Raw genomic sequence first — 21,229 nt, 5'->3', positions numbered from 1 at the left:
TCTACCTGCGACTCCACTTTCAAGGAGCTATGAGCCTGCACTCCAACGTCTCTTTGTTCAGCAACACTTCCTAGGTCCTTACCATTAAGTGTATAAGTCCTGCTAAGATTTGATTTCCAAAATGCAGCACCTCGCATTTATCTGAATTAAACTCCATCTGCTATTTCTCAGCCCATTGGCCCATCTGAGCAAGATCCTGTTGTAATCTGAGGTAACTCTCTTCACTGTCCACTATATCTCCAATTTTGGTGTCATCTGCAAACTTACTAACTGTACCTCTTATGCTCGCATTCAATCCAGCACCCAGCTGGACCCAGCACCAATCCATGTGGCACTCCACTGGTCACAGGCCTCCAGTCTGAAAAGCAGCCCTCCACCTCCACCCTCTGTATTCTATCTTTGAGCCAGTTCTGTATCCAAATGGCTCGTTCTCCCTCTATTCCATGAGATCTAACCTTGCTAATCAGTCTCCCATGGGGAACCTTGTCGAACGCCTTACTGAAGTCCATATAGATCACATTTACCACTCTGCCCTCGTCAATCCTCTTTGTTACTTCTTCAAAAATCTCAATCAAGTTTGTGAGATATTATTTTCCACACACAAAGCCATGTTGACTATCCCTAATCAGTCCTTGCCTTTCCAAATACATGTATATCCTGTCCCTCAGGATTCCCTCCAACTTACCCACCACCCACGTCAGGCTCACTGCTCTATAGTTCCTTGGTTTGTCCTTTCCACCCTTCTTAAACAGTGGGACCACGTTTGCCAACCTCCTGTCTTCCGGCACCTCACCTGTGACTATCAATGATACAAATATCTCAGCAAGAGGCCCAGCAATCACTTCACTAGCTTCCCACAGAGTTCTCGGATACACCTGATCAGGTCCTGGGGATTTATCCACCTTTATCCATTTCAAGACATCCAGCACATTCTCCTTTGTAATCTGGACATTTTGCAAGATGTCACCATCTATTTCCCGACAGTCTATATCTTCCATATCCTTTTCCACAGTAAATACTGATGCAAAATACTCATTTAGTATCTCCCCCATTTTCTGTGGCTCCACACAAAGGCTGTCTTGCTGATCTTTGAGAGGCCCTATTCTCTGCCTAGTTACCCTTTTGTCCTTAATGTATTTATAAAAACCCTTTGGATTCTCCTTAATTCTGTTTGCCAAAGCTATCTCACGTCCCGTTTTTGCCCTCCTGATTTCCCACTTCAAGCAGTTGCTTGCCTTTGAACTCAAGTTAGAAACAGAAAATGCTGGTTTGAAGTTCTGAAGAAGAATCATATTGGACTTGAAACATTAACTCTGTTTCCATGTCCATGTACACTATCAGACTTGCTGAGTTTCTCCAGAACTTTCTGCTTTGATTTCAAATCTCCAGTATCCACAGTACTTTGCTTTTCTTTACACTTTGGATGTTGATTGAGGACATGTGCTTGCCTGACTGATGAAACAAGGTGTTGGTTATGATGAAGTGATGTTCTAATTATGTCAGGAGGAGGACTCCACTGAAGTCAGCTTTCTCTGCTCCATTCTTGCCAATCACATCCTTTCAGAGATTTGCATCTTTCCTGACTCACGTGTTGAAACCTCTGAGGAGGATCATTTGTTGCCTGCTGGGATTTGGTCTGGGGTTTACTCAAGGTCAGTGTCGAATCTCTCTTCAGCTTTATCTGTTGACTTAGCTATGGAACATATACACTGATTCCTCATTGGGGTGAACTGAACAGTCAGAAGGTACTCGCTTATCCAAAGGGGGAAGACATCAGATGAATTAGTGTTTGATGTTGAAGCTCACCTGTGGAGGCCACTCCTCTTCTCAAAGACTCTTCCAGGAAGGGGCGCACTGTCAGCCTTGCTCATTCACTTGGTCTTCGGCTGCATGTCATGTGCCAGTAAGGCTAACAATGTTGATGTGAAGACTTCTGAGTTTCATAGTAATGTGCAGTGCTCAGGTTTGTTAGTATTAGAATTGTCCATTACATGCTCACTGCACATCAGCTACCGCACCGCAGAACAGGGCCTAAGTCCAATCATAGGAGGGTTGAGATGGTTTTAAGCTAGACTTTGCTGTGCAATATTATCTTGGTTTGTGCATGATCATATGCAAGTAACTAGATAATCTGTACTGCATTCAGGAGCAGACTGAAGCTGAAGAACCAGTCAAACGAGTAATCGCGTTGTGGCATGGCAGGACAGTGAAATTTTTCAATCATAAGCAATGATGGGGGAAGGGCAGAACACTGATTCAAAGTATAAGATCATCAAGACAGAAATTAGGCCATAGGCCTGGAGATTATCTCTGCTAAATTTAATCTGAAACTAAATCAGTCCAACCTCAGCCATTTGACATCAGAATGCAGATGACACTTGTTTTGGCACTCACCCAGAAGCTGAGCTCCTGAAAATTGTGGACTTCTCCAAATCCTATGTGAAAATGGGCCTTTCACTAACCATCCAGAAATTAAACAACCAGCTCCTCAGCAAATCATTGACCCATCAAAGAAGATCACCACTGAGATAATGGATTATATGTTCCACAACTTGTGAGTCTCCTTTTGGCAAAAGCATGATGTGGGGGTGCTGGTGTTGGACGGGGCTAGGGGTGGACAAAGTTTAAAAAAACACATAATGACTGATTTATTTGGAAGTACTAACTTTCGGAGCACTGCTCCTTCATCAGGCTGGTGTTGTGTGCTTGTGTGATTTTTAACTTTGACAAAGGCCGACATAAATGTTGAAATGCATTATTGTCTCCACTGTGGCCAAACAAAGTCAAGAATGTTTAAGGACTAGAATCTCACACTGAAGAATGAAGTTATGCTTTTCTGGGCAGCAATGATCTCTATATGGTTTGGTGACTTGAACAATCTACAGCAGACACCACAAAGTACAGGAGAAGTGTCACCAATGGTGCATTCTAGAGATCCATTAAATCCAGTGGTAGGTCAAACAATCCTCTCCTAAGTCAACATGCCCAGCATTGGTCTCCACTGGGAGGGGTATGTGAGTTGCATGTGTGACACCAACTCATTACTTTGAACTCAGTAGCTGAAGCAGACTCCAGGAGGACAATGGAAAGACTTTTGGCATTGTCCTTGAAGTTTACTTAGGAAGATCAGACATTTCTGCCAATTCATAGCAGACCCTGGCCTGTGACTAACCAAAACAAAGAAGGTTCATTCAGGAAGACACCAAACAGATTTGAGAGATTTTGTCAGGAACACACAGATATTGTCAAAATACCAGAGAGTACAGACAGACCTCCAATACCCGAGTTACTTCACCTTTAAACATTTGCAGCCTACAAGTTGTAGAGACTGCAGTTCGTGCATTGGACTTTTCGGCCATATCTAATCTTGCGAAACCAGAGCAGAAGAAAGTAATTTCTTTCGCAAGGGTCTGCCCAAAATATTGAGGAGCTGAATTTAAAAAAAATAATGCCACCACTTATCTGTTCACGGGACATTAATAAAATTTTCTCTGACTATATTGTCATTGATATTGGGCACATTGCCTTAGCCTGATTTCCTATTTAAAGTGAATGACTATAGTGGACTAGGGAAAAGTAAAGAAATAAAAATGTAAGGCAAAGTGATTTTTTTAACAGAAGTCAGTTTTATGAAGTGATATGTGCTTGTTGTTACAGTAATACACCTCAGCTCCTCAAATGATAAATTACAGTGAAGCATCCTTTATCCATCATAATGGAAAGGATCCCATGAGGATTGTTGATATTTTGTTTTACCTGCCTGATGCAGGCATAGTCTAGCAATGAGAATTAAGCCAATAATGATATCGGAAGATGCAGGAAATAGAGGAGATGACGTGAAAATATCATAAGGTATTTGTGCAATAAAGCAAATTCTTGTAGAAAACTTGGATCAATTAAAATTCCGGCAAAGAATACAGATGACAGATAATCGAAATTTCACTAAAGGGGTTCCAAGGTATGGCGATCCTGCCAAATCTTCTTCATTCGAGCCGAGTGTGTCTAAGGATTTTCTTGGAACTTGGAATAAGAGAAGTTTTATTTGAATTAGATATGAACAATACTTCTCACAGTTTTACTTTCCAAGAAGCAATATGATCAATGCTTACTGCTCTTCCAATGTTAAGGTGCCTCTTTCAAATTTAAAGGAATCATTGGTCTCAGCTTGTCAGACATAGAGCATGTCATGACAAACCTATGTGCTGACAAACATCAAAACACAGGAACTGCATTTTAGTTGCACTTTTTGGAAACCTGTTCAAATTCATTTGAAATGTTTTTCATGTTTTTAATGTTGGAAGAAGTGACTGTTTTATTGACTCCTTGATTGATGTTGGAACTGCCTCATCTGATACTGATTAGGCAGCAAAATATCCACTGAATATGTTTAAAAGGCTCTGACCTCTAATCTATAATACAAATGAACAGCACAGGAATCCAAGTATGAAACAGACAGCCTAATAGCAACTGTTAGGAATGAAATCTGCCACCCTTACACTTCTGGCCTACCTGTGTCTCCAGGCGTGGTTGACTTTTAACTGCCCTCTGGGCAATAAGTACTGGTCTCATCACCAATGCTCACCTCCCACACATGAACAGTGAAAGAAATTCAGATTGCGGAATTTTAGTGTCACAAATTGGAAATACAAACTGAGAGTGAGGTCAGCGATCTTGATCTGGGGTCTTGGTGATCAGTGGAACCAACATAAAACTTTAAAGCTAAAGAAGAGTATAGAATTAGACACAAAAAGAGGAACAATGTGGAATCATCCCTTTCTGATAAATGGCAAAGGAAGTCATGGAAGGGATCTGTCACAATTGGGGACAATGAGGGGTAGGGGTTGGTCATTGCAAGGGGCCCTCTGAGCTTGCTTCCAACCCCCACTGACCCCTCTCCCTGTAAGTTACACCCCATGACCTCTTCACACCCCACCCCGAAAGGCAACTTTTGTGCCTCCTGCTCATATTGACTGACTGTTTCAGGCAGAGTTCGACAGTAGTCCTGGGAAGCAAAAGGCAAAGTAAGAATGTAGTTTTAAAAAAAAATCCAGAAGTTGTTTATTATGTGCTACAGTGACAGCTTTGGTTGTTCTATTCCTTGACATCAAACCAAATTAAATCTCATCAGGAATATAATTGCTTAAAACTGGAAACATTTCAAACATCAACCTGCTTGAGGTAATAGAACAGGAAATTTGAGTTTTTAGTGTCTGATTTTTAGTCTCAGAAATGTGTCAACCTTCTGTCCAGATATTGACACACTGCTGTCTATCCATTTGCTCTAAATTCCAATTGAGCCAGCGACTCAAAATGAAAGCAGTACTATCTTTGCGGAAAACATTTTTATTAGCATTTCCCAGCAAAACAAAACTGTGCTGGACAACAACAAATGCAGAAAAATCCAAAAATTTGATGGTGTCCTGACTCTTTATGATCCAAAGGACTGTAATTTTAAAGCCTACGCGAGAGAGTAGTGGTTGATAAAGTATGGCGCTGGAGAAAGCGCAACAGGTCAGGCAGTATCTGAGGAGCAAGAGAGTCCAAATTTCGGGCTTAACCCTTCATCAGCACTGGGGAGTGGGAAGGAGGTTGAGAAGTAAATGGGGGTGGGGTGGGGCTGGGGGAAAGACGGTTGGGATAGTGATAGGTTGGTGAAAGTAGGAGGTGATTGAGGTAGGTTGGTGGGAAGTGTTGTGCAAATAGGTGAGAAGGAAAATGGACAGGTCAGTCAGGCTAAGAGGGCGGAGCTGAGTCAGAGGGTTGGTTCTGGGATAAGATGGAGGGGAGGTTTGGAAATTGGTGAATTCAATGTTAATGCCACATGGTTGTAGGCTCCCAAGGTGGAAGATGAGGTGTTCCTCCTCCAGTTTGTTGGTGGCCTTGTTTATGTGGTGGAGAAGGCCCAGAATAGGCATGTCATGGTGAGAGTGGGAGGGGGAATTGAAATAGGGTGGAGTGGACCTATCTCTGTCCCAACCTCCCTCCACCCATTTATTTCTCAGCCCCTGCCCCCTCTCCAGTCCAATGGTTCAGCATGAAGCATCAACTCTCTTGCTCCTCAGATGTTGCCCGACAAGCTGTGCTTTTTCCAGTGCCATACTTTATCGACTCTGACGTCTCCAGCATCTGCTGTCCTCAATATCTCCTCAGAGAGTAGTGGTCACAATTGTCCTGTTGGCAGCCAATTTTAAAGATGCACTGACCACTTCAAATACATTGCACATTTATTTCCATTTCTGACTCCTTTAATGAAAACCTGATAGTTCCAGCTTATGTACACTATAATAGGTCAGATGCTTCCTGTATATTGGGTGGCAAGGTGGCTCAGTGGTGAGCACTGCTGCCTCTCAGTGCCAGGGACCTGGGTTTGATTCCAGCCTCAGGCACCTGTTTGTGTGGAGTTTGCATATTCTCCCCGTGTCTGCATGGGTTTCCTCCGGGTCCTCCGGTCTCCTTCCACAATCCAAAGATGTGCAGGTCAGGTGAATTGACCATGCTAAATTGCCAATAGTGTTAGGCACATTCGTCAAGGGTAAATATAGTGTTGGGAAATGGGACTGGGTGGGTTACTCTTCAGGGAGTCACTGTGGACTTGTTGGGCCGAAGAGCCTGTTTCTATACTGAAGGCGATCGAATCTATGTAATATCTTGAAACTTTATTGAGATAGTATTGTTAGGTTATCCGGTTTACAAAGAAAGGTCACAGAACAAATGAGCAAAACAGATTATCACTTTTTTCACAGACATGGGAAAAAGCAAGTCCTTTCTATTTATCCGTACGTGTCAGCAATCATGACTGTGAATAGCAACAATCAGATTCTTTCCTATTACAATGAAGTTATTGTTTGGAGATGAAAGTTACATGGAATCAGTTTGGTAAAACTTAAATCGTTGTTTCCTTTTCTAACCTTGGACTGAACAACATGAAACCTGTCAAAAACCTCAAAAATACTGAGCTTTAAGGAATAAACTAAATGATCTTTGGATATGACCCTGTCAACCAGAATCTGAGGTGCATTTATAATACAGCAGTAAAAGGCAACAATTGAAATTTGCAGACATTATGCAAATTTAACATATATTCTGCAGAAAACAAACTTAAACATATCGCAAGCTCATACAAATCCTTAGAGACAGATAAAATCTGTTTTCTGTTAGAGTGGATCTTTAAGATTTTCACTGAAGCAGAAACCATTCTCATTGTGAAAGCTGATCATGTTTGTGGAAAATTCTTAACTTGTACATACTTGAATAAGAAATTGATTTATTTCATGTGTATATCTGCAAGATAAAATTGATTTTGCCCTTTTTGGATCATGCTTTTTATTCATCGACTTTTTATTCTAATTATTTCATCAGCATTTGAGGTGAAGAATGCAGATGACTCATAAATGAATACTCGTAAATGAAACTGAAGAATGCAGCAAACATCTAGCACATAGAATCAATGAGCTGAGATTTTATGGTTTCATGCTGATGAATTAGAAGACTTGAAATTCAGCATTTGACCTTTTTGTTACCTAGTTATCCACCCTCAACTCTGTGATTTAATGATAACTTAGGGGAGTGCCAGGCCACCTGTCTTCAGTCTATGGAACCCCTGAAGTGACTCATTCAGTCACCACCAGCATCTTAGTGCAGGTTGTGGTGGGAAGGCTGTCGGTCCATGCCATGTGGGATGTCCAGCTGTTTTTCTTGCTTAACTGGTGTTTGACAAAGTAGCGGAGCTCTTTACTTTGGGACCCATCCACCAGAAGTCAAAGTCGGAGAGAAGCATGGGAACTCAGTTGAGTGGATTAAAGACATCAAGTTGGGATGCAGTGGGGATCACAGTTGTGAAGTAGACAGCAACTCAGTAGGTACAACGGAGTGAAATGTTAGAGATGGGGCAGGTGTCATCGAGTGCCAGTAGCATTCTGGCTTTAATGGTGGGGGAGAATCAAAGAACTGCAATATCTGGAATGTTTATGAAATGAATCAGAGGCTGTGATAGGAGGGTCAGTAATGTGGGGAAATGAAGAATTACATAAACAAGTTGGTAAGGACTTAGGAAAGTTCAAAGCTGTTGGAGATTATGAGGAGCTACCAAGAAGGGAACATGTACATATTCACTAATAGTAAGCTGAGTGGACATTCATTGCTTGAGGAATGACTACTGTTTCCTTTCATTGTATTGTAAATAACAAGTAAGCAATGTAATTGAGAATGGTTGCCACTGTACCCAGAGTATTTTGTTGTGTGAAGGAGTGAGCTTCAATTGTGAATGATGTTGCCCTTCAAAGAGCAACAGTATCACACAGTCCCTTGCCGACTAGCAAGAATCTCATGTTGCCCCTTGAACACTCAACTGGAAAATGGGACTCTTTGCTCTTGACCTTTCTCCTTACTGCCAATCTCACGTGATTCTCCATATTATTGCAAGACAATTCTGCCTGTGATGTCTGAATAAACCATTATTATTAAATGTTTAAAATCTCTATGTTGCAGATTGCCTGTTCAAAGTATGTCCTATGAACCGCTACTCAGCACAAAAACAATACTGGAAAGCAAAACAAGCAAAGCAGGACAAAGATAAAATTGCAGACATTGCATTGTTACAGAAGCTTCAGGTAAGGCATCTATTCCTTATGTTCCTTGCATGAATTTCTGATTTTTCAGCATCCTTTTTCAGAATAGGTATTTTAAAAAAATGTTTCTACTGGATAAGATTCCAAAATTCTGGGTTTGAATTTTTGCAATTTAAATAGTGTATGGACTTGGCGTTTGTTTCCAGACATCTTCTAGAACTATTATCACCAGCATGCAAAGTCCTTGTCCACTAGATCTCCAGATCTCCATTGGCAAAGTGGGTTACTAATTACTCTCTGTCCAACACGCCTGTGGCAGTTGACAGGAAATGGACAGGGCAGCTGCAAATTGCAAGCGCTTGACTGAGTGTCCAGCTGGGCTTTATAGGTTGTGCCACTACCAAGATTCCTGACAGCAGTGTGTGCAGATGACTCAGTAATTGCGTCGATGGCATGATCCAATCATTTGAGAGCATTCTTTGTATTTGCCATTCAAACGCCTCATAGGCAAAGGTTCTACCATGTCCACCTTGTTCATAATAGGTGAATACACCCAAGTATGATGTGATTAGTTGAATCCTGCTTGATAGTTTGCTGAATTTTAGATAATATGGTGATCTGTCAGAATTTCTTCAGTGTAGTCAGCACCTTTGCTGAAAAGCCAATCGAGTATATACCAATCTTTTAAAGGCAAAGTTGAACTGGCCTTACTCAGGTCGTCTTAACTGTTGTCCTTTCCAGCTTCAGGTCAAGGCACAATCTCTTTTAATTTTAGAATAGTAATACATTTCTTTGAAATGTGGAAATATGTATGAAACCTAGAAATCCTGTCAAGAAGCTTCTGTTTGATGTCTGTTGGTCTCTTGTTTCATTGTCATTTGATAGATTTCTGAGAGAAACCTCATCCCTATTTGCTTGTTACTATGCTGGGTTATTCTAGCATGAAGTCATTTCATAAAATTGTTTTCATATACTTGCCCTTTTCAGATTCAGATGATCCAATGGATTCATGCTGCTAGGTTAATACTGATCTGGAACTCAAACCTTCAAACTCGTGTGCAGTGGCCAATGATAGTGAGGGTGATGGTGGGGGAAATACAATTTGCTTCACTGTAGCTGGGATACTGATTAGAAATATCACTGTAGGTCTTGTTTCTGATCATTATTCATTGATCCAAGCTAGAGTATTCCAAGTTATAACCAGGTCAGCAGTGATCTGTTCTATGGTAGAATTTTGTCCAGTATCTCTTTCTAAAACCAGCCCCACCATCTTGACCAAACCTGACTGGCTTCCCAGAAGAAGAAAAACAGTTTAACTGAAATGATTGAAACAGTTGCCAATTGGTATGTGAGATGAGTGGAAACAGGGTCATTCCAGTTGCTGAGCATTTAATGATTCTATTGGTAGGAATCAGTGATCAAATTTTGTAACTAGTCAGCACCTGCAAGTTGGAAACTATCATTTTCCTGACCAATATTCTTGGATGCATCTCATCTAGCTCTGGTGTCTTGTCAACCTTAAACAGACAACCTATCAGTTACCTCCTTATCGAATTGACACTATTCAGATGTCTGAACTACCTCCTGTTTCACCATGATCTATGTAGCATTTTCTGATTTGATAAGTACAAATGCAAAATATTAATTTACTTTTATGCCACTGCTGTAATCCCTGGCTACAACTGTAACTACCCTTTGTAGATGATCATCAGCATCACTCCTCCTCTTTTTTTATAATTTAAAGGTCTGTACAAGACTCTTGATTCCACTTTATGTGAGCTGCTGGTCTCTTCTCATATCCACTCTTTGATTCTCTGATTTGTTTTTTCAAGTCACCTCTGACTAATATTTGGACTAGTTCTCAATTCTCTAATCTACCTGAGATGTGTCATAAGCATTCATATTTTGTTTCATTTTAATCCCTAACTACTTCATTGTTCATGAATGGTTTGCTATACTCCTTGATAGGACTGTACCCTGATTGTACTTTATTTAACTTTCTCGCTATCTTTCTTGAAAAATTAAAGAACCATCTTTAAAGGTGACAGATAAGTTACAGCTTGTCTGTTAATCTTTGATCACTGTTTATCTTGCTCACGTCCATTCTGATCCCACGGAAGTTGACTTTTCCTGAACGGATTATTTTTACTCGGGATTGCTTCTTCTCCTTTTCCATAGTCAGTGTAAACCTTGAGGTACAATGATCACTGTCTCCTAAGTGCTCCCCTGTTGACATTTGATCCCTTTGGCCCACCTCATTCTACGAACCAGGTTGCCTTTCTAGTTGGAAATAAGCTGCTATAGAAAATCACACTTTAGGAACTTCCGCCCATCTCTGTCTTTATACTACTGCTATTACAGTCAATCTTCAGATTATTGAAGTTTGTCGCTAGAACTGTTCCATAATTCTTGCATTTTTGTGCAATTTCCTTGCAAATCTATTGCTCTACATTTTTTTCCACTAACTGTTAACCCAAACTCGACACTCAGTAATGTAGCTGCATCTTTTTTTTGTTCCTAAGCTCTAACCAATTAGTTTCTGTCATTGATTCTCTGGGACATCTTCTCCCTCTATTCCTGCCATATTCTCCTTAGTTAACACTGTCACCCCTAATCCTTTCTTGAACACCCTGAATCCAGGAATATTTAATACCTAGGCCTGTCCTTCTTTAAGCCAAATCTCCACTCTTGTCACAACATCATATTCCCATGGAAACTTTCATTTTCAATTTCCAGACAATTCCCATGGAGACTGCTGCGTCTATGATTCCATGGATTTCAATATGTAACTGTACTCTGTGCTGCTGCAATGATTTTCTGGCCATCACAGGACCATGATCTGATGATCCTCAACTCCACTTTATTGCTCTTTCCTCCTAAACTTGGTTCCCTTACTAATTAAAAATCTGTCTATCTCAGCTCTGAATAAGCTTAATTTCCCAGCCTCTACAGCCCACTGTGATGAAGAATCCCACGGATTCACTATCCTTGAGAGAAGAAATTCATCATAATCTCTGATTTAAATGGGTGACCCCTTATTCTGAGACTGTGTTCTCTGGTTCCCAGATGCTCCCACAAGGGGAAACCTCCATCCTGTTAGGTTCACTAAGAATCTTAGATTTCAGTAAGATTACCCCTCATTATTTTAAACACCAATGAGTAAAGGCCTATGATCTCTCCTCATATGACAGTCCCCAGACCTCGACTCAGCTTAGTAAACCTTCTCTGGGCTGCCTTCAGTGCAAGTTTATCTCTCCTTGGACAAAGGGCCCAAATGTTTCCACTATATTTCAACTGTGGTCTGACTAGTGCCTTGTTTCGTAATAGCAAGACCTCCTACATGTAACTCTATTCCCTTTGAAAGAAAGGCCAACATTTCATTTGCATTCCCGATCGCCTGCTGAACCTGGATTCTAGATTTCGTGATTCATGCATGAGGACGCCTAGATCCCTCTATTCTGTCGATTTCTCTTGTCTTTCTCCATTAAAATAGTATTCAGCTCGTCTCTATAATCTGTCTAGATTCTGCCATCCAATTGTTGGTAGGTACTTAGCTTGAAGGAAAACTAATTGGTGGAGGTCAAAAGCCCACAAGCAATGTTTTCTTTGTGGAATGGAGCAAGGCTAAAGTTGTGGAAACTTGTACTAACTTGATAAAATTTGCAGCTTGTGAAAAGCTGGAGTTGTGCTTATGAGTCAGTGCTGAAGTGCACTTTCCAAGAATCCAGGGGATTGTAGCCCTAGGAAAAGAATGTGGACCACCAGAAAATGAGTTGTTGTTGAGGCAGCGTATTTCAGAATGGCTTTGCAGAGAATTTCAGGACCAGGTTGTTCAAAGTGAAGAATCATAATTTGTGAAGTTTTAATAACGTTTGTTGACCCATAGTGTCATTAATATTGGGGGTGATGGTGAGGGGAATTGCTGAGAAATCTATGGGATCTGATTGTTTGCATTTGCTGTTTGATTTATTCCATGGAATGTACTAATGACATTTATTACGTATATTTGCCTTGTGTGATGTTTGAAATGTTAGAATATATTTCATAGAGTCATACAGCACAGAAACAAACCTTTCAGTCCAACCAGTCCATGCCGAGCATAATGCTAAACTAAACTAGTCCTACCTGCCTGTTCTTAGCCCATATCCTCCAAACCTTTCCTATTCGTGTATCTATCCAAATGTGTTTTAAACATTATAATTGTACCCATATCCACCACTTCCTCAGGAAGTTCATTCCACATGCACACCACCCTCTGTGCAAAAAAATTGCCCCATGTTTCTTTTTAAATCTCTCTCCTTAACAATGTGAGAAATCCTAAGAAAAAGGCAAGTACCATTAAATCTATCTAATTATCTTACAAACTTCTATAAGGTCACCTCTCAACCTTCTATGCTCCAGTGAAAAAGGTCCCAGCCTATTCAGCTTTGCTTTAAAAGTCATCCTGATAAATCTCTTCTGAACCCTCTCTAGCAAAATAATACCCTTCCTATAAATGGGTGACCAGAACTGGACCCAGTACTTCATAAGAGGCCTCACCACTGTCCTGTACAACCTCCTTTCCAACAGCTATCCTCAAAGGACTGAGCAATGAAGGCAATTGTGTCAAACGCCTCTTTAACCACCTGTCTATATATGATGATGCAAACTTCAAAGAATTATGTACCTTTACCCCTAGGGCCCTCTGTTCCACAGCTCTACTCAAGGCCCTATCATTAATTGTATAGCCCCCACCCTTGTTTCTTATATCAAAGTGAAATCTTGCATTGATCCAGATTGAGCTCCATCTACCATTTTTCAGCCCATTGACCCATTTGATCAAGGTCCCTTTGTAATCGTAGAAAATCTTCTTCGCTATCTACCGTGCCACCAATTTTTGTGTCATCCATAAACATACTAACCATCTATCTTTGTAAATCTAAATTTTGTTTTGTCACTAAGTATTTTGTGTTTGCTTGAGTAAGCTCTTTATGAAATAAACTAGTTATTCTTTGTTGAAGAAAGAAAACTGGCTAAACAGTTTCTACTACTCAATCACATGCAATCTAAAACCTGTATAATTGGCCATATCACTGCTCTGATTAAATATAAAATTAGTTCAGTGGAGAAGTGGAATAGGAAAGAGTAGATGTACCCCTCCAAAATTTATTTTATCAAAAGGAAATGACCTGTTGACCTTTATTACAGTTGGTGGGGAGGATGGCGATTGAATTGCAAGATTAAAGAACGCTTCCTATGTTATGGGGCTTTGAATAGCACATTGAATAGTGCATGAATTTTTAGTCTCCATATTTACAGAAGGCTAGTCTTGCACTGAAGGCATTACTGCAAACTTTATATTGGTCCATTGGATGAGAGAGTTGTCCAATGATGAGAGGCCGAATAAATTGGATCTGCATTCTTTGGAATAATGAGGGGGATCTCATTGAAACATTCAAGGTTATGGAGGTGCTGTGACACAATGGATGCTGAAATATTGTTTATTTGGCGGGAGAATCTGGAACAAGAGACCACCAGTCCTAGGGAAGGGGCTGATCATTTTGCACCGATTTGAGGAGAAATTCCTTTGTTTCCCATGGAAAGTGTAGTACTTTAGGTGATTACAAGCCTTTGGGGGGAAGAAAAAAATCTATTAAACCATTTGAAATAAATGCTTCTTCACATCATCATGATTCAGCAAAACTTCATTAGGATGATTGGTTATGGAGTCTGTCTAACCAGTGCCTGTTGTCTGTCAAATATGACAACTGTAAATACCTGAGGGGGTTTTATTCTTGTGTACCTCTCTGGTGACTGCACAAAAAGGAGCCATGCTGAGATCACCCTAAGTGCAGGTGAGATGTAGCTGGAAGTCCAAAACACCGCTTGGCTAGGATTTCAACGACATTGATTAATTATTCATTAACAGGATAAGAGCATTGCAGACTAGGCCAGCATTTAGTGCCCATCCCTAATTGCCGAGGGGGTAGGAGTCAGTTACATTGCTGTGGGTCAGGAGTCACGTGTAGGCCAGACTAGATAAGGATGATAGTTTCCTTCCCTAAAGGATATTCATGAACCAGATGTATTTTTCCTGACAATTTGTAATGGAATTATGGTCATCATTGGATCCAATTCAAAATCCATCATCTGCTGTGTAGATTCAAACTCAGATCCCCGGATCATTATCCTGGTCTCTGGAATTAACAGTCCAGCAGTTGGCCTTCCCCTTCCCATGAAAAAGACACAGTAATTTATTTTACACTTTCCTAATAGTTAAGGAAGGCCATGGAAGATGTATAGATTAGTTTGTGTATGTAAATTACATGACAAAGAATAATTACTCTTCCAAATGCTCAAAAAATAATTTCTGGAACAATTGTTGATGAGGTGGTCCTGTATCTCTCCAGGTATTGGCAATGACCTTTTATGCCACCTTATTTCCCTCATTGGTGTCCATTTCATGCTGATGTGATGGAAACACTCTGTTTTCTCTTTCTTTCAGAAAGAAAGAAGGATTGTACTTTCTATTTTTGCAGTTGCCCTGCATGCAGATGCTTATTGTTGAAATCTTGGCATTTACTACAGAACTCCCTAAATCTATTAAGGCATCTGAAATAGATTTCTAAAATACTGACTGACTGCATGAAGTGTCCCAAGGGACTATTTGTCAACTGTTGAGTTTTGAGGCAAGATTAAAACTATTTGGTAGTATTATCGGGTGTATCCCCAGGTCAGCAAACAATAAGACAGGAATATTGCAATGACTAAACAATGCAAACATTGTGGATTAATATAGAATAAATGAATCATGGCAGTTTCCTGAGTACTGACTAATAAGCATTAACGTGTAAACTTAGTTACTTTGCATTGCAAACTACCTGCTTGGGTGCATTTAATAGCACTTGTATGGGTGTGTAGTGGTGATAAATCATGTCTGCCACTGCTTGGTTAACAGAGCCAGAGAGTTATCCACAGTTCCCCTCAATCAACATTACAAAAAACAGGCCATTTTGTCATTGTCACAATAGTATTTGGGTGGGTTTGCTGTTCGTGTGCAAATTGGCTGCCACCATTTCCTACTTTCCAACAGCGACTGCACTTCATTGCTTCCAAAGTGCCTTAAGATTGATTTCCTTCCTTCCTTCCTCCTTTAAGATTACATAAAGACATAAATATTCACTTTAAGTTGGTACAACAATTTGGCACCTGGAAATAAAAGCCTTCAAAAACTGCTGTGCTGTTTACTGGATGAAAGATCTGCAGGTTTAAAGCATTTGTAAAAAGCTGTTCCTTCAATTGTATTCTCCTACCTCTGGGGGTGCTGGCTGTGGCGATTCCAGTGCTCCAATGTAGCAGAAATTGTTTTTTTTCAGATATAAGAGCAGCAACTAAGGAAAATGACAAGTGTCTGGTAAACCAAGCTCACCAGATACCATTCACCTGTGACAAGGCAGATTTGGGATTTGCAACCTCAGTGGTGGGCAGGTTTTGCAGAGGACGTTACTGACTATGTTTTTTGAGGAGACGTTTCAGCAGAACATATCACTTTTTAATTTTGTGAACAATTCATCTCATTATTGAGTATTTCGAAAGTTATTCTTCAATGTGATAAATGTGTTTACTCATGACTTATTTGATGTTGGTGCTGAAGTTACCTTGTTCAATAGTGCTAGTAATTGAACAGAAAACATTCTGTATTATTGCAACTGCTGCACTGTCCCTGTTTTCCCAGGCCTGAGACTGAGAAGAGCTGCTGTCACATTGAGGGGAAAAGTGAGGGCGAGAGGACCAAAATTTAAAATGACATTCCTTTCACTTTCAAAGTTGTTTCAACATGAGGTTATAGGAATATATTTTGTAAATTAATAAGCATAGATACTTTTTGATATATCAAAGTTTTAAAATCCATGTTTTAGTTCTCAGTCCACTTTTCTTTTCTTGGACCTATATCAAATGATAGAATTGAATTAAATAGATTCTTCACTACTAGACCTTTGATATAGTGGAATCTCAATTATTTACCACGCTTAACTAACGGCTAGAAATTTCAGAGACCTGATGATGCTGTTGGGTATTTCTAATTTAAAAGCGTAATTTGTACAGGCTAATGCCCACATAGCGTGGGATTTATGTCAGATGTACTTCTTTGTTTATAATTCTTATTATCTGGCAGAATTTTCACAGGGCAAAGTTTTTAGTTTTGAAAGACATCATGTGTTGGCACAGTCTTCATGTGTCAAAGGGCCTGTGCTGTACTGTTCTTTCACAAAATCTTGTGTGAGACAATCTGATTTTTTCCGTTATATTTAATTCTAATTTCTTCGTAGACTTCAGAATGCTTGAAAAAAAGTTGCTTTGTACCTTCCTTCAGTCCTTTCCATTCCAGTGTCTCAACAGGTAGAAATTTGGGAAAAGATTACACCAATGCAAAGCATAAATGTAGAAGTAAAGTTTTACTTGCAGACATGAAACTTCTACAGTACATATCTGTGTTGTGGTGAGGTATTATCGTGTTGTGTGTACTGTACCTACTTCTGAGCCATAAGCTGTTAGTTCAAGCCCTGAATGTAGGCCTCAGGATATGATGCCTCATCCAGCAAGCACATTGTATTACAGACCTCTCTGTAGTCCCTGGATCAGGGTGCTTAAGTGGCCCTTTAGTAGTTTTTAACTGACTACAGAGTCATCGATTCAGAGATGTACAGCATGGAAACATACTCTTCACCTCCAACTCATCCATGTAGACTAAATATCCCAACCTAATCTAGTCCCACTTGCCAGCACCCAGCCCACAGCCCTCCAAACCCTTCCTATTCATACACCCATTCAGATGTCTTTTAAATGTTGCAATTGTAACCAGCCTTCACCATTTCCTCTGGCAGCTCATTCCATACATACACCATCCTCTGAGTGAAAACATTGCCCCTTAGGTCTTTTATATCTTTCCCCTCTCACCCTAAACCTATGCTGTCTAGTTCTGGACTCCCCCACCCCAGGAAAAATACCTTGTCTATTTATCCTATCCATGCCCTTAATGATTTTATAAACTTCTAAAAGGTCATCCCTCAGCCTCCGATGCTCCAAGGAAAATAGCCCCAGCCAATTAAACCTCTCTCTATAGCTCAAATCCTCCAACCCTAGCAACATCCTCGTAAATCTTTTCTGAGCCCTTTAAGTTTCACAAATCCTTCCGATAGGAAGGAGACCAGAGTTGCACGCAATATTCCAAAAGTGGCCTAACCGATGTCCTGTACAGCTGCACATGACCTTCCAACTCCTATACTCAATATCTGACCAATAAAGGAAAGCATACCAAATGCCTTCTTTACTATCCTATCTGACTGTGACTCTACTTTCAAGGAGCTATGATCCTGCACCCCAAGGTCTTTTTGTTCAGCAACCCTCCATAGGACCTTAGCATTAAGTATATAAGTCTTGCTAAGGTTTGCTTTCCCAAAATGCAGCACCTCAAATTTATCTAAATTAAATTCCATCTGCTACTTCTCAGCTCATTGGCCCATGTGATCAAGATCTCATTGTAATCTGAGGTAACCTTCTTCACTGTCCACTACACCTCCAATGTAGGTGTCATCTACAAACTTACTAACTATACCTCCTATGTTCCCATCTAAATCATTTAGAGTCATAGAGTCATTGAGATGTACAGCACGGAAACAGACCCTTCTGTCCAACCTGTCCATGCCGACCAGATATCCCAACCCAATCTAGTCCCACCTGCCAGCACCTGGCCCATATCCCTCCAAACCCTTCCTATTCATATACCCATCCAAATGCCTTTTAAATGTTGCAATTGTACCAGCCTCTACCACTTCCTCTGGCAGCTCATTCCATACACATACCACCCTCTGTGTGAAAAAGCTGCCCCTTAGATCTCTTTTATATCTTTCCCCTCTCAGTCTAAACCTATGCCCTCTAGTTCTGGACTCCCCCACCCCAGGGAAATTACTTTGTCTTTTTATCCTATCCATGCCCCTCATGATTTTGTAAACCTCTATAAGGTCACATCTCAGCTTCCAACACTCCAAGGAAAACAGTCCTAGACTATTCAACCTCTTCCTATAGCTCAAATCCTCCAACTCTGGCAACATCCTTGGAAAGCTTTCCTAAACCTTTCACGTTTCACAACATCTTTCTGATAGGAAAGAGACCAGAATTGTATGCAATATTCCAACAGTGGCCTAACCAATGTCCTTCTTCTACCAATGTTCTACAATTTTCATTGGTGATGTGGGAATTTATATAAATAATGAAAAGTTGTGGACTCAGCACTGATCTTTGTGGCACTCCACTGGTCACAGGCCTCCAGTCCTTACTACCTTCAATAGTGGTACCACGTTAGCCAACTTCCAGTCTTCTGGCACCTCACCTGTGACTATTGATTATAAAAATATCTCGGCAAGGGACCTAGCAATCACTTTCCTAGCTTCCAACAAAGTTCTAGGGTACACCTGATCAGGTCCTGGGAGTTTATGCATTTCAAGACATCCAGCACTTCCTTCTCTGCAATATGGACATTTTTAAAGATGTCACCATTTATTTCCCTACATTCCATATCTTCCATATCCTTCTCCACAGTAAACACTGATGCAAAATACTCATTTAGTGTCTCTCCCATCTCCTGCGGCTCCACACAGAGGCTGCCTTGCAGATCTTTGAGGGGTCTATTCTCTCCCTAGTTACCCTTTTGTCCTTAATATATTTGTAAAAACCCTTTTTACCAAAGATATCTCATGTCCCATTTTGCCCTCCTGATTTCCCTTTTAAGTATACTCCTACTGCCTTTATACTCTTCTTCGGATTCACTCGATCTATCCTGTCTATACCTGACATTTGCTTCCTTTTTTTTCTTCACCAAACCCTCAATTTCTTCAGTCATCCAGCATTCCTTATACCTACCTTCCAGCCTTTCCTTTCACCCTAATGGGACTATACTTTCTCTGGATTCTCGTTATCTAATTTCTGAAGGATTCCCATTTTTCAGCTGTCCCTTTACCTGTGAACATCTGCCCCTAATCAGCTTTTGAAAGTTCTTTCCTAATACCCTCAAAATTAGCCTTCCTCCAATTTAGAACTTCAACTTTTAGATCTAGTCTATCCTTTTGTATCAGTATTTTAAAACTAATAGAATTATGGTCACAGGCCCCAAAGTGCTCCCCGCTGACACCTCAGTCACCTGCCCTGCCTTATTTCCCAAGAGTAGGTCAAGTTTTGCACCTTCTCTAATAGGTACATCCACATACTGAATCAGAAAATTTTCTTGTACACACTTAAGAAGTTCCTCTCCATTTAAACCCTTAACACTATGTCAGTCCCAGTCTGTTTGGAAAGTCAAAAGCTCCTACCATAACCACTCTATTATTCTTACAGATAACTGAAATCTCCTTACAAAATTGTTTCTCAATTTTCTGCCGAGTATTAAGGGGTCTATACAAGAATCCCAATTAGGTGATCATCCCTTATTTCTCAGTTTCACCCAAATAACCTCCCTGGATGTATTTCCGGGAATATCCTCCCTAAATTCAGCTGTAATGCTATCCCTTATAAAAAACACCACTGCCCATCCTCTCTTGCCTCCCTTTCTATCCTTCCTGTAGCATTTGTATCCTGGAACATTAAGCTGCCAGTCCTGTCCATCTCAGAGCCATGTTTTTATAATTGCTGTGATATCCCAGTGCCATGTTGCTAACCGTGCTCTGAGTTCATCTGCTTTCCCTGTTAGGCCTCTTGCATTGAAATAAATGCAGTTAAATTTATCAGTCCTACCTTGTTTTCTGCTTTGTCCCTACCCGCCCTGACTGTTTGACTCGTTTCTTTTCTCAACCATTCCAGTTTCAGATTGATCTCTTTCCTACCTATTTCCCTGGGTTCCACACCCCCACCTTACTAGTTTAAATCTTCCCAAGCAGCTCTAGCAGATCTCTCTGCCAATTCAGGTGCAATCCATCCTTCCTGTACAGGTGACTTCTACCCCTGACATTCCAATGATCCAAAAATATGAATCCTTCTCCTGTATGCCAGTTCCTCAGCCTCCCATTCATCTGTTCTGTCTTCCTATTGCTACCCTCACTAGCTCGTAGCACTGGGAGTAATCCAAATATTACTACCCTCATGGATCTCCTTTTTAAATTCTTGCCTAACTTTCTATATTCTCCCTCCAGAATCTCATCCTTTTCCCTTCCTATGTCATTGGTTCCAATGTGTACAATGACTTCCTGCTGGTCCCTCTGCCCTTGAGAACATTCTGCACCCTCTCTTAGACATCCTTGATCCTGGCACCAGGGAGGCAACACACCATTCTGATTTTTTGCTGCTGGCCACAGAAACATCAGTCTGTGCCTCTGACTAGGAAGTCACTGAAGTGTTTTGCGTGAAGGTGGGGCTGGAAGGTCATCCATGGGCCCTTCTTCCTGGATCTGAGTTAAGCAGAGGTGAGAAAGCATCAGGTCGTAGCAAGAACCCACCTTATTTTACAGGCCTCCCATCTCCTTCCTCATTTATGGCAGGTTGGACGAAGGTCTCCTAAGTGCTGATGGTCAAGGAAGGCACACACTCGCACATACACACATGCACACCTCGCACTCCTTGGGAGGTTGCCGGAACAGCTACTGTGGATCCAATTGCTCTAAAACAGTGTGGTGCTGGAAAAGCACAGCCAAATA

The 21,229-nt window shown here is 40.8% G+C and overlaps 1 protein-coding gene across 3 annotated transcripts in view; it reads left to right on the top strand.

The window, feature by feature from the left end:
- itpr3 (inositol 1,4,5-trisphosphate receptor, type 3) overlaps nucleotides 1-21,229 on the top strand; it is a 269,802-nt gene that overhangs the window by 54,303 nt on the left and 194,270 nt on the right. For all 3 annotated transcript variants that reach the window (XM_072563528.1, XM_072563529.1, XM_072563527.1), the window contains exon 3: nucleotides 8,488-8,609. In XM_072563528.1, the coding sequence (XP_072419629.1) occupies nucleotides 8,488-8,609 (122 nt within the window). The remainder of the gene's footprint in view (nucleotides 1-8,487; nucleotides 8,610-21,229) is intronic.

This window comes from Chiloscyllium punctatum, chromosome 45 (genome assembly GCF_047496795.1).
Source record: "Chiloscyllium punctatum isolate Juve2018m chromosome 45, sChiPun1.3, whole genome shotgun sequence".
Taxonomy (NCBI): Eukaryota; Metazoa; Chordata; class Chondrichthyes; order Orectolobiformes; family Hemiscylliidae; genus Chiloscyllium; species Chiloscyllium punctatum.
Note: the sequence above shows the minus strand (reverse complement) of the source record. Positions and strands in the feature narration are given on the sequence as shown.